This window comes from Ursus americanus, chromosome 8, assembly GCF_024610735.1.
Source record: "Ursus americanus isolate L20-20 chromosome 8, mUrsAme1.1.p, whole genome shotgun sequence".
Lineage (NCBI taxonomy): Eukaryota > Metazoa > Chordata > Mammalia > Carnivora > Ursidae > Ursus > Ursus americanus.
Genome location: NC_142134.1, coordinates 77094009 through 77108219, shown reverse-complemented (window position 1 = coordinate 77108219; position 14211 = coordinate 77094009). Strand labels below are relative to the sequence as shown.

General features: G+C 52.0%; 1 protein-coding gene across 17 annotated transcripts in view; it reads right to left on the bottom strand.

The window, feature by feature from the left end:
- SLC2A9 (solute carrier family 2 member 9) overlaps positions 1-14211 on the bottom strand; it is a 286157-nt gene that overhangs the window by 81684 nt on the left and 190262 nt on the right. For all 17 annotated transcript variants that reach the window (XR_015725597.1, XR_006775167.2, XR_006775166.2 and 14 more), the window contains 2 exons: positions 13750-13851; positions 10938-11013 (listed from right to left, as the gene is read on the bottom strand). Coding sequence is in view for 14 of the 17 variants with exons in the window: in XM_045771357.2 (XP_045627313.1) it covers positions 10938-11013; positions 13750-13851 (178 nt within the window). In the remaining 3 variants the exon portion in view is untranslated. The remainder of the gene's footprint in view (positions 1-10937; positions 11014-13749; positions 13852-14211) is intronic.

The following is a 14211-nucleotide window of genomic DNA, read 5'->3' as shown; positions in this document are numbered from 1 at the left end:
GCAGGAGTGGGGGCACCAGAGAAGAGTGGACATGGACACTATCAGTGGAGAAGACCATCCTGGGACAGCGTCTGCAGTGAGAAGTGCATGGGTCAAGGGCAGAGCCTGGGGAGTGCCAGCATCCTTGCACAGGAAGAAGACGAGAGCGGGAGGGGACAAAGGACGGATGGCCAGAGAGGGAAGATGTAGGAAACAGACCTGCATTAGCCTGAGGAAGAGAGCTTGAAGGAAAGGGTCATCAAGAGTCTCATTAACTGGGAAGAAAAGACAGCAAAGAGGCAAACACCTGCTCAGGTCAGGTTTGGTGCCAAACTACTGAAAAATAATTATTTTTCCCGAGTTTCTTGAATTTTGGAATTGCAGATAAGGGGATGTGGGCGTGACAGGCATGGAGCTGCACCGTCCCGATCAGGCTTCAGGGAAGGAGGACTACTGGCACATGCCTCCAGCCCCGTTAGGGTCAGCCTCAGCAGTAGAGGACCACCTGGCCACACAGCACACATTTCCCAGGGTGGCCCTCTTCCAAGGACTGCAGGCAGTGGGGTACAAAGGCCTGGGCCACAGCATGGCCTTTCTGATGGGCCGTTTCAACTGCAGACTCCCTATGGGTTGGCTGAGCTGTTCTTGGGCCCGCATCACAGCCCAACCTCTCCCACCACCCGCCCCGTGCCTTCCTTCAATGGGTGCGGACCCCTGATAAACACTCCTTATCCCAAACTGCATCTTGGCATCAGGTTCTGGACAAACTACCCCGTGACAGGGCCTGTGCTTTACATATGCCCCCTCACCTGTCCTGGGATGGCTAAAGCTCACGTCTATGCTACCATGTCTAAGACTGACCCCTAATCTGCTCCCTTCGCCTCCTCAGTTAACAGCAGCACCATGCTTGAGTCTTTTGGCTCTGGTCTTGCTCTGGGCTTGCTCCACATCCCACAACCAACCAGCCAAAGCATTCAGTCCACTAAAACTTACAAATATTACTGTGTTTGGAATTCACCATTTCTCACCACTTCCTCCACTGCCACCCTGGTCCAAGGGGCCACCGCCATCTGCCCGCCTGATTGTAAGAACTTTCTGACTGGTGTCCCAGCTTTTACCCTTGGCCTCCTACAGTCTGTTTTACCACAGCAGTCAAGAACATCCTTTTAAAATGGAGCTTAGAAGCTGTCACTCCTCTGCCCCAAATCCCCAGAGGGCTGCCATCTCTCCCAAAGAAAAAGCCTGAAGTCCTTAAAATGGCCTACAGAGCAGCACACGACCTGCCTGTCTTCCTGTCTTCCATCACTCGCAGTTCAATTCCATCTCCAGCTGATCTGCCTTCACTCACTCTCTGCCCTCACTGGCCTCCTTGCTGTTCTCGCAGCAGATCAGACATGTTCCTGCCTCAGGGCCTTTGCACTGACTGATCCCTCTGCTGAGTGTGCTCTTTCAGCTATTTGCATGTCTCATTCCCTCCAACCCTTCCCCAAATCTTTGCTCAATTGTCACCTTGCCATGGAGGCCTTCCCTAACAACCCCAGGTCAAATTCAATACCTTCCCAGAGGTGCTTCCCACCCACCTTCCCTGCTCTAATTTTCTCCACAGTGCTTATCCCATTCCAACACATGTGATGAATGACTTTTCATATTGTTTTTTGTCTCCCTCCACTATAGCAAGTGCTCTTTGGTGACAGGTGTTTTTCTCTCTTGTTTTTATTGCATCCCCAGCACCTATAGGAATGCCTGGCACAAGGTTCCATCAGTAATTATTTGAATGAATAGGTGGATTTAAACCTTACGAAGGGCCAGCAAAGTAGGTACTATGGTTACCTTTAATTTTCAGGTGAGGCCCAGCGAGATTAAGCCATTTGCCCAAAGCCACACTGTTAGTAAGAGGCAGAATTAGTGCCTGACCTGTGGAGGCTTCTTGTTCCAGGACTTTTACTTTGAATCAGTGTTATGGGCTGAATTGTGCCATCCCCTCTTGACACCCCCTACAAAATTCATGTGGAAGAATGTTAGGAAACCTCTAGGACCTCAGAATGTGGCTGTCTTTGGAGATGGGGCCTTTAAAGAGGGGATTAAGGCAAAATGAGGGCAGACGGGCAGGCCCTGATCCAGGATGACTGGTGTCCGCGTAAGAGAAAGAGGGACAAGCGTATGCGGACACAGGGAGAAGATGCCGACTACGAGGCAAGGAGAGAGGCCTTCCAAGGAACCAACCCTGTGTGCCCTTCGCTCTGGGACTTCCAGCCTCTAGATCCACGAGACAGGACAGACCTGGTGTTTAAACCTCTCGGTCTGTGCTTCTTGGTTACGCCAGCTGAGAAGACTCGTCCAATCACTATTCAAGCTGAGTACACAGGTGGGGTACGATCTGGTCCTGCCCACCTTTTAGTCCCCTCTGCTAACACCCAGCTCCCCCATAATGCCGCTAGCCACCTGGACCACTTGCCCACTTCCCACACATCCTGCTATCTCATGCATTTTAACCTTAGGAAAGGCTATTAGTACCCGACTGTCCCATTCCGCACCCCTCCCCAACTCGCTCACAAAGATGTCCGCATCTGAAGCCCCAGAACGTGCGAACATGTTAGCTTGTATGACGAAAGAGACTTTGCAGGTGTGATTAAATGAAGGACCTTGGGATGGGAAGATTATTCTGGAATAGGCTATGCAATCTGGGTGGGCCCGGGTAATCCCAGGGTCCTTCTACAGAGGAGACAGGAGGTCAGAGATGAGGAAGATGCCATGCTGCTGGATCAGAGGACTGAGGAGGGGCCACAAGATCTGGGGTGTGGGTGGTCTCTCAGTGGGAAAAGGCAAGCAAGCAAATGCCCCTGGAGACAGAGGGAACCGTCGCTGCCCAGTGCAAGTGATTTCAGACTTCTGAACCCCAGAGCTATGGGAGAGGAAATTCCTGTGGTTCTCAGTCCCCGCGTTACTGGTCATTTGTAGCAGCGGCCACAGGAACCAAGCGCAGCCCTGCCTCACCCTGCCTTGTCCCCAAGAACTGCGTTCTATTAATTCTCAAGATTCAGTGAGTGATCTCACCCTGGATCAGCAGTGTGGGTCCGAAGTGCATCACAGGGACCCTTGTAAGAGGGAGGCCGAGGGGTGCGGGGCAGACACCAGGGAGAAGGCCATGTGAAGACGGGGCAGAGATGGGGGGATGTGGCTGCAAGTCGAGGAAAGGCGGCCGCTACCAGAAGCCAGGAGAGAGACCTGGAACAGATTCATCCCCAGGGCTTCCAGCCCTGCCCCCCCTTCATGTCTGACTTTGCTCTCCAGCACTGCCAGGGAATGCATTTCTGTCCCTTAGAGGCTCCCGTTTGTGGTCTTGCATGACAGCAGCCGCAGGAAGCTGATACCCTCAGATGGAGAATCAGGCTCTCCCCTCCGCAGTTGTGAGGAACAGTGAAGTGTCAGACTCCATTGCCAGGTTCCTAGGGATCGCTCAGCTGGGAGGAAGACAGCAGCCAGCAGACACTGCAGAAGAGCCTGGAAGCTGGGCACCTGTCACTCATTTCAGGGACTGCAGGACCAGAATTTTCCACATTATTGTTGAAAATCCAGGCTTACGTGTTGACACTCTGGAGGGCCCAAATTCTTCCCCAGAGCAGCATTTGCTTGGGATTGCTTCGGAGGGAGAATCCTTCCCGCAGAGGGCGCGCAGCAAATCATGAAGAGAACGGCCACATTTTCCTACTCATGTTTCAGGAGATAAGCTCACTAACTAACTCTGCCTTAGACTGTGGGAAAGAGATAAGTAGGAAAACGAAGTGTTTGCAGAAATGGAGGAGGGAAAACCACAGGAAAGAGGAGACCGCAGAGCTGGGGAGACATGGGTTCAAATCCTGGCAGGCCACCTGTGCCCCGGGTGATGTGGGCAAGGCAGGCTCCTTGTGTAGAGGTGCCCTCGTCGGGGACAGGGTGTCTCCTTTGCGGGGTGCTGTGAGGACCAGAGTGAATGCGGCAAAGTACCTAGGGCTCAGCAGAAAATACCAATTTAAAAAGTTCCGCTTGGTCTTCTTGAATAAGCCAAACGTGCCCCTGAGCCTGGCAAGTACCCTGCCGCCCTCCCGCTTGGCATGAAGGGTCAGGTGATGCAAGCCCCTCATTTCCAAGCCCACTGGCCCTGTACCTGCAGCTGCCTGGGGGTCAGGAAACAGTTTCCTAACAACTCTGTGCCCTGCTAGTTTCCAAGGCTGCCGAACCAATCACTGCAAACCTGGTGACCTGAACTGACAGAAAGGTGTTCTCTCCCAGTTCTGGGGGCCAGAGTGGGAGTCAGCGTGCGGGCAGGGTTCATGTTCCTGGAGGCCCTGAGCAAGGAGCTGTCCCGAGGCTCTCTTAGCTTCTGGTGTTGCTGGCAATCCTTGGTGCTCCGTGACTGTTCCCGTGTCTCTCGAATCTCTGCCTCTGTCTTCACATCACCTTCTCCTCTGTGTGTCTCCCCGTGTCTTCTCCTCATCTTATAAGGACACCAGTCATTGGATTTCAGGCCCACCTTCAATCCGGGGTGATTTCACCTTGAGATCCTTAAAAATGACAGCTACCAAGACCTACTTCTAAACAAGGTCACATTCTGAGGTTCCGCGCAGACGCAAATCTGGGGGGGGGCTTGCACTGCTCACCCCACTGCAGTAGCTAGCTGCACAAGCACTGCCCTCCCACTGACTTGGGGAGCACCTGCCACGAGTGACCTAGGACAGCAGAGCCTCTCGGGGGCCCAGCTCCCTCACGTGCACATTGGGAAGGCAGCGGTCTGCCCGTGGGGCTGGTGTGAGGCCAGAGAGAGGTGGCTCGAGCGAGACACCCAGCACAGATCCCAAAATGCCCACGAGATAACTGACTGCCCACACTTTCACTGTTACCATCATTACTGTGACTTTTACTGTCGTCCTGAGGGTCTGTGCCCGAGATGTCAATGGCCAGTGCTCAGGCTGGCTAGCTCACTGAGCATGGGTCTTTGGGCAGTCATGGAGCTAGTCACTAAGTCTAGAAGCTTCCACAGACAGGAGTGGTTTGGGCTGGGCTGGTGGCTTAGGAATTATTCAGAATACATGTTAAAATGCCATTCCTGTTCCCTGCCGAGTGGCCTGGACAGGGCCCTGGGCTTACATTTGACCACAGATGGGGGGTTCTGAAGGGTAGCTGCCCAGTTGGAGAGCTCCTTTTCTGGGTCAGCCCCTCATTTCACCGATGGGGAAACCGAGAGCCACAGAGGGACATGGCCTTGCCCAAATCACTGCAGATTTTGGCAGAAGAGCAGTGAAATTCCAAAGCATCCACAGATGGCCTCTCTGGAGCCCGAAATCCTCCCTGTGCATTAGCTGGGGCAGCAGAGGGTGCTGTCTCCTGTCCTGGCCAGGAAGCAGGGCTCAGAGAAGTGACTAAGGTAGGTCACAAGGTTGGCTCAAGGTCAATGCAGCCAAAGCCAGAGATGTAAAATGCATTATGAATAAGAAAACGTGAGTAAGAGGGGCACATGGGTGACTCAGTAGGTTGAGCACCTGACTCTTGGTTTTGGTTCAGGTTGTGATCTCAGGGTCAAGCCCCGTATCTGCTTGGAATTCTCTCTCCCTCTCCCTCTGCCCCCCCAACTCGCAAACTTGCTCTTTCTCTAAAATACATAAATAAAATTAAAAAAAAAGAGAATACATTAATAAGAGAAACCAGTCTATGGACAGGTGGGGAGCCCTGGCTATCTGAACCTTTGCTATCCACACTCTTGTTTCCCAAACACAGAATAAAATAAATTAAGATAAATGTGTTGACATACCCTTGCTATCCAAATCCAGTCAGTTTCTACATGAATCTCTGAAACCAAATGGATTTAGAGCAAGAGGAGGACCTGTATTCTTACTGTAGATGAGAATATACTTAATGCCACTCAGCTGTGCCTCCCACTCCCCACTAACCTCCACCTACAACAGGGAATGAAGAAAAAAAGAGGAAAGTTCTTCGAAATTCACTTATATAGACAAAATGAACAACAACCAGAAATCTATAAAAGCTGTTAAAAAACCATTCTTTGTTTTTTTTTTTTAAAGACTTATTTATTTATTTGACAGAGAGAGAGACAGCCAGCGAGAGAGGGAACACAAGCAGGGGGAGTGGGAGAGGAAGAAGCAGGCTCCCAGCGGAGGAGCCTGATGTGGGGCTCGATCCCAGACGCCGGGATCACGCCCTGAGCCGAAGGCAGACAATTAACGACTGCACCACCCAGGTGCCCCAAAAACCATTCTTTTCTGTACAGAATTCTGTACATTCTCCATAGATAGAGAAAGAAGATAAATCCAGCAAATTATTTTTCTGTATGATTTGGCTTTCACCAATTTCACGTTTAGTGTGCTGACTTTTGATGAGTTACCTTTCAGTAAATTGTTTTGCTTCCTGCATGGCCGACAGGTGGAGGGGTGGACATCGGAAGTTTGTCCTGTCGAGATCATCTGAATGATCGAGTCTTTGACATTTCCCTATAATCTGCCTTTACCACTGCAACTTGTCTTGTTATCAAACATTCCTCCAATTATCCCAGTTTGAGTGTGCTGATTGTGTGTACGTGTATGTGCGTGTGTGTTTCACCATTATTATCTCCAGGCCTGGAAGGATGTCTGCCCTCACTATTTATGAAATGGGTGAATGATATCTCTATATCTATCTATCTATTTTCTTCCTTCCTTCCTTCCTTCCTTCCTTCCTTCCTTCCTTCCTCCCTCCCTCCCTCCCTCCCTCTTTCTTTCTTTCTTTCTTTCTTTCTTTCTTTCTTTCTTTCTTTCTTTCTTTCTTCCTTCCTTCCTTCCTTCCTTCCTTCCTTCCTTCCTTCCTTCCTCTCTTTCTTTCTTTCTTTCTTTCTTTCTTTCTTTCTTTCTTTCTTTCTTTCTTTCTTTCTTTCTTTCTTTGAGTCCGTAATTGTCTTTCCAGACTAAATCAACAGCATAGACACGGGAGCCCTTTCTCCAGCCACTAGGCACTCGGTAGGTCCCCAGCAGGGTGGCTCTAGGCCTCTGCAGTATTTAGAGCACAATGACCTTCTAAGAGCAGTGACCATACTCCACGTTGCGGGGTAGGTGGTGGTGTGTCTGTCCTCCCCACCAGCATGGAAACCTCCCTGGAAGGTTTCGCTTGGTGCCATGTCATAAGATTTTTCACACTGTAACTGAAACGCTTTGGTGGCCTCTCCTTTCCCTCAAAGATAAAGCTCGTTTATGGGGCCTCATTTATGAGCTGTCACGGCCACTGCCCCAGGGTTATGCACGCAGATAAAATATGTAGCAGGAAACCGCCTGTCCTGTTTCTCTCTTTCCCTTCACCTCATTCCAACTCCCTGTCAAGCCTCCTTGAATTGATTTGCTCATCACAGAAGCTGCCTCAGGCAAACTCCTAGTGTCTTTCCTGGGAGGATGGTCCTTTCACTTAATCCTGCAGGGGCAGCCTCAAACGGGAGTCTCTCAGCCCCTGATCTATCAGCGTTCCTGAGCCACACCTTCCCAGTATGGCTTCTCCTTGGATCCGCTCCTTCCCTCCTTCCCGTCCAGTTAAGATGATCTCCCAACCTAAGTGGCAGCCTCCCTTAGGTAATTTCCCTGGGGCCTAATCTGTGCATTGTCAATGTGAATTGAAGAGAAGTTTCTAAAGGCTGACCAGTCCTATAGCGGGTGCGGCCTGGCAGCTGGGCAAGCATGGCGGGGCTTGGGGGAGCAGAGGGTAAGGGGCCCACACTGACCTGGGAGTAGGGAGGGCAGGTGGACTTCCCTTTAGGGAGGCTCCCAGATGCTGAGGGAGAGCTTGGAATCTAAACCGCCAGAAACTCAGCAGGCTCTGTGATCAGAAGAAAACCATGTTTGCGCATAACGGGAGTAAAACGAACACCACTGCAGGAAGAGCGGGGGCTTGGGACAAAACACTAGGCAAAGCTTAATGGTTTTGGTTGGGAAAGCACTTCAGGTTTATGGCTGAGTCCAATTTAGCCTACTTGGAAGCAGATGGAAGAAGAAGATGTCCACTGAGATACAACATGAACATTCATGGTTCCTCCCGGGAAAACAGCTGTTCCGGAAGAAGATAACCCAGAAAGCACTACAATCACACTGTGAAGTGGAGAGCTTCCCCTCCGTGATCTGCTCTTGTCCCAGGGACACGCTGGGCTCCTTGTCAGGGAGGCAGTGCCTAGGGTCACCGCCCTCGTTCCGGTGGTTTGCTGCAGACTGCATTACCCGTCGGGCGCCTGGTTGGTGCCTCCTCCTCTGATTTGTTCCCTCCCCTCCCGTCTGCCTCCCAGATGCCCTCTTCCACTGCAAATCTGCCCCATGACATTTATGCCTCAAACCCCCAACAGACCTCTCTGGAGCTCAGGATAAAATCATAAATCCTTAGTGTAACTCAACTCCCTGGGCTCTCTCGGTCTGCTTCCAGCCCATCTCAACATGTCCTCGGCAATGGGTGTCTTGCCCCGAGCTCTGGACAGTGGTTCCGGGCTCCACCCAGAAACCAGAGCCTGGCTCAGGGGGTGTAGGGTGAGGCCTGACATTCAGTGTTCGCTGTGGTTCTTCAAGCCGGCCAGGTGACTGTAACACATGCAGCCGCGTTCAAAACCACTGCTCTAGTCCAGGGTCCTGAAATCTGGGTACACGCTGGAACCACACGGGCATGTTAGAAAAGGCAGAACCGGGGTTCCTTGACATAAACTTCTTTTTCACTCTGGTGTTTTTGCTGGCTGCTCCCCTCGTGTGGAAATCCCTCCTTCCCTACCTGCAGGCTACCTTCCAAATGTCAGAATTGAGGGGCTCTAGCAGGGGTTGGCAGACTGTCTGCAGAAGGTCAAACAGGAACTACGTTAGCCTTTTTAGGCCACCACATGTAGTCTCTGCCACACATTCTTCTCTTTTTCCCTCTAAAATGTAAAATGTTAAACTTTTTCTTTTCTTTAAAAGATTTATTTATTTGAGAGAGAGAGAGAGTGAGCGAGTGGTGGGGGGAGGGGCAAAGGGAGGGAGAGAGAGAATCTCAAGCAGATGCCCTGCTGAGTGTGGAGTCCAATGCAGGGCTCGAACTCACAACCCTGAGATCACGACATGAGCCGAAACCAAGAGTCGAAGCTTAACTGACTGTCACCCAGGTGCCCCAAACTTTCTCTTTTAAAATTTACAAGAAAAATAATTCTTTGCTCATGGGTCATATGAAACAAGCTATGGGCCAGATTTGGCCCACATGCCATAGTTTGCTGACCCCGGATAATAGAACTGTCAGTTTTGTGAGGTAGTGAGTTCCCCACTGTTTGAAGCACTCAAGTGATGGAGGGATTTGTGGCAGGAATGCACATCGTCTATGGCTGTGCTTGCACTCCCGCTGCAGAGGTGAGTAGTTGTGATAGAGACTGTGTGGCCTGTGAAAATATTTACTATCTGGACCTTTACAGAAAGAGTTGGCCAATCCCTGCATTTAATAAATGAGTGTATACAGGAAACAGATGAGCCAGTGAAGGTGTGACGAAGCGTGTGTGGATGACGTGCATGTGTAAATGCGTGTGCACGTGTGCACGTGTGTACTTGTGTGTGTGTGTGCGTGTAGGTGCTGACTGTAGATTAAGAGGTCAGGAGAGGACTCACCGGGCCTGACGTCTCAAGCGGGATTTCCACACCAGCCCATAAGCCCTGGGGGAGCGGAGGCTGCCCTCCTGGTCTGCTGCCCAGTGTTCCCCTGGGGCCTCTGGCTGCCCCCCTGCAGGGGCGCCCACGTGAATGCTGTCCATAGAAGGGGTGATGGGGGGCCCTGTGGGACTGAACACATTTCCATGTGCCCTTGTTGGTCCTCTGGTCGATTCGCTGCATCACCTGGAGGGTGCCTCTGCCTTCCTCAGCCCTCTGATCACCACCACAACACGGTGCGGGTGTGTGTGCGTGTGTGTGTGTGCACACACGTGTGCATGCCTAACACCCTTCCTCCCTCGTTCTGCAGCCCATTCTGCCATCTCACTGTAACAGCCTGCTGTCCTGAATCGGGGAAAGATGCTGTCCATCCAGCACAGATGCGACAGGACACGGAATGTGATGGCCCATGAGAAGCAGCAACACAAAGCAATTCAGTCCTACGTGTACTGATCGAAGCCTAGTGTTGTTTTCATCAATACAGAAGCCAAAATAAAGAACCACAACCACACCTGCCAGACAGACGTGTGCAGTGTCAGACCTGCCCCGACCCCCTTCTCAGTCCCAGCTGAGGGGGACCCCTGTCTGATGGGGCCCCTGAGGACACAGACACAGAGCCAGGGAACAGCAGGGCCATTTTATAGATGGGGAAACTGAGGCCCAAGGAGACCAGAAGACTTTCCCACTAGGGAAATGGCAGAGCTGGGGCTGGAAGTGAGTCCTGGGGAAACCGAGGCTCAGAACACTCCAGACTCCACCCTCATGCAGCTACAGTATCAGGTGGTGATCAGGGCCCTGGGAGTCAGGTGGCTGCGCCACAGCTCACTCCCGTCCCCACCTTCCCTAGAGCTGTCACAAGCCTTAAATGAGCTAATGTGCATCAAGTACTCGGCCACGTGGAGCACATACCCAGCGATCAATAAATACCAGCCATTACTATTATCATTATTGTTATTATCATAACATCTTCCACGCTTAACGGTCGCTTCTGCGCGGCACAGACTGTAACTGGAGTACCTCCCGTTCATCCCAAGCTAGTGTACCGGGCTCAGAGCTCTCGCAACCGTTAACTGTAGCTGGGCTGTTGCTCTGTGTTCTCAGCCCCCCAACCCTGGGTGAGCCTGTTACCTGTTACCTGCCAGCTGTGGGATGGAGATGAAGGCCATCACTGCATTTAAACAGGGAGGAGACTCTCTCTCCCCCTCCGCTCCCAGTCAGGCCTTGCCCCTCCCGGGCCCCAAGCCCCCGTGTACAGCGAGAACACCCCGGCTCGGCGGTGCCGGTGAGAAAGGTGGCGTGCCTTACCTGGCCCACTGCAGAAGGAGGCGATGATGGCCAGGATGCACACGATACTCAGGTACGGGATCCAGGAGGCGTGGTCCTGCGGGAGAGCAGGGGTGTGGGCAGGGGAGGAGGCAGCGGGGCAGACAGACCTGGGTTCTCACCCCAGCACCTCCCCGATCCATCTGCATGACCTGGGGCAGGGCACTTCACATCTCTGAGCCCCGGTTTCAGTGTCCATAAAATGGGGATAATGATAACCCCCAAGCCATTCCATCCGCCTGTTTTACAGAGGTGAGGTGAAAGGAGATGATGCCTCCCAAGAGTTTAGCAGTGTCCTCAGCATACAGCACGGGGTAAATAAATGAGTAACTAACACTGATTGAGTGCTTAGTCTGAAGCAGGCAACATGAGAAGTTTTATAGGCATTATCACATTAAAAAAAATTTCTTAGTTAATCCCTCTCATTGTGTGAAACACTACATTTCTACCCTGCTGTCCTGACAGATATAAGTTAACTGGTGTCACTAAATATGTCTGGAGGGGCTGTCACTTGTCTGGCGGGGTCGAGGTGGCTCGGTGCTGGGCATGGAAAGGTGTCCTAGCAGACTGGTCATCTGATCATTAGAACATGGTGTCACCAGTGATGGGACATGGTGAGCATGTTTGGAAGTGGTGGGGCACCTCAGCCCAATCTAGAGAGATTCAGGGAAGGGAGGAGCCTGTGTTCAGCTTTGAAGGTTAAGCCACTTTCACACAAGAGCAAAAGGAGAGGAAAAATAGTTCCAGGAGAGGGTTCTACATGAGCAAGGGCACAGAGGCACAGGAGAGCACAGCACGGGGGTGAGCAGCAAGTGTTCAGAGTGGAAGGTGACGGATAGAGAGGGGGGAGAGCAGTCCTTCCATGTCCAAGTCCATCAGCTCTTGCTGAAGGAGGATCTAGGACTGAGGGGAGTACTGTGGGCTCTTGTAAACTGCATGGCCCACTGCTGCACCAAGTTATCCATCCATCCATCCATCCATCCATCCATCCATCCATCCATCCATCTATCCATTGATCCATCCACCATACATCTATCCATCCATCATCTATTCATAAATTCACCCATCCACTCATCACTCATCATCCACCCATCCATCCACCCATCATCCATCATCTATCCATCATCATCCATCCATCCATCCATCCATCCATCCATCCATCCATCCATCCATTCGTTCATTTGGCAGATTGTTTTTAGTTCCTCCTGGGTGCCATGCACTGGGCTCAGAAATGATACAGGCATGGCCCTTTCTTCCACAACTGTATCAGAAAAGAGAGATGAGTCAACAGGAAAAGCCAATCCTGTGTGATAAGTGATACTGCAGGGTTGCCCCTGGGGTCCCTGGGAACACAGAGAAAGGTGCCTCACTGAGACATGGGGTAAGGGACGGCTTCCTGGAGGAAGAGGTAGTCAAGAGATGTCCAGGGCTGCTTGAGTATGGAAAGCAAGAGAAGCCAGTTGAGCAGAGGGGCGGGGGGGCGCCCAGGAAGAGGAAAGAGCAGACTCTTTGGAACCTGCCAGGGAACAGGGCTGGAGGAGTGGGGAAGGAGGGACAGAGGCAGAGGAGGGCAGCCAAGCAGGGAAGAGCTCTGAAACCTTCTGAAGTGAAGCCTAGCAGGGTCCACTTGCTCCAGGCAGCCCTTCCAAACATCTGCCACAGCTGCAGAAACATCACCCAACTGGTGAGGGACCCAGCTCGGTCAGTCTGAGGGGCCTACAAGGGCACCCCATGCATGACAGCCCTGGTCTGGCAGTCAGGAAGGAGGGGTCACTGCCAGCACATCACCCCTAGGGCCGATGTTTCCGTCTCCTGCCTGGTCAGTGCACCCAGCGGCACTTCCTTTCTGAAGGACCACCATGCCAATATTGCCTTTCTCTAGAGTTTTTTGCGACATTAAGACATTTGGCAAGTGATCAACACGTGCAACTTTCTACTCAGGGATTCATTCTTGAAAACTCCCAGATTTGCTGACCACGTGACCTTGCCTCCTGCTTCCCTTGGTGCTGAGCCAGGCTCCAGGCACCGAGAAAGTGCTCTGTCACTGCAGGCTGTGCGAGCAGTACAGGGATGGGGGGTGGGGTGAGGGGGTGGGTAGAAGGAACCCCCAAGATCCTGGAATCTCATCCCAGCTCTGCCATTTACTAGAACCTTGAGCAGCTTCATTTATATTTATGCCTCAGCTGCCTGTCTCCATAAAAGGGAAAAATACCACTTTCACCAGTGGTATTTTCCCAAACCTACATTCCCCTAGCACTTGTCAGGTCTGGGTGCCCTTCCAAGCACTGTAGGTACATTTTCTTACTTAATCCTCCCAACGCCCCTGGGTACAGGGACAACTGTCCCATTTTAGGGATGGGAGCAGAGTCCCTGCTGGAACGCACAGGCAATGACGTGACAATTGTGGAAGTGCCTCGCGTGGCAGCACCAGCCGCCCTGTGCTGAAATGTAGGAGCCGAAAGAGGCATCTTAGGGGTGGTCTAGTGTGGTCTCCTCTATTCCACAGTTGGGTAAACTGAGGCTCAGAGAGGGGACATATCTTGGCCAAGATCAGACAGCTCATTAGAGGCAGCGATAGGACTATATATCCGGTCTCTGTCTCCAAGGACCCATTAGTAAACCCTCCTCCTCGAGGGCACCCAGCAGCTTCTGAGCCGAGATGGCCCTTGGAATGCCATATTGCCAGAGGTGTCTGTAGACAGTACGAACTTCCTAGCCAAGGCCCCAGAGCACCAGAGCCGGAAGGCAGCTCCATGCTGACCTCTCTCAGGGTATGACATGCACATCCTCTCACCTGCAACGTCAGTGTGACAGTGAGGATCCCAAAGAAGAGGGCCATCAGTCCAAAGCCACCGATGAGGAGAGGTCTCCGTCCCAGGCGCTCGATGACCAAGCCCTAGGTCAGGGTGAAAGAGAGATGGTTATTACTTCCCTTCTAGCAGCAGGAGAAGGGGCTGTGGAAGCAGCACTGGGGTCATGGTTAAAGGACAGATTTGACCTTCAGATAGCCCAGCCACTTTCTCCATGGCCACAGCCAGAGAGGCAAAGGTCTTTATGAGAAAGGGAGGGAGAATAAAATCATCATCCTAGAGCACTATGTGTGTCCATACCCTCATCTTCCCTTCTAATCTTCCTTATTGGGGAAGGGTGGGCTTATCTGCCAAAGGAACCCAACGGACATGGTTGCCTTAGCCCTCCACCCACTCTTTGGAGCCAGCCTGCCACAGAAAGGAAGGGCGCTCCACTCCTAGAGCCC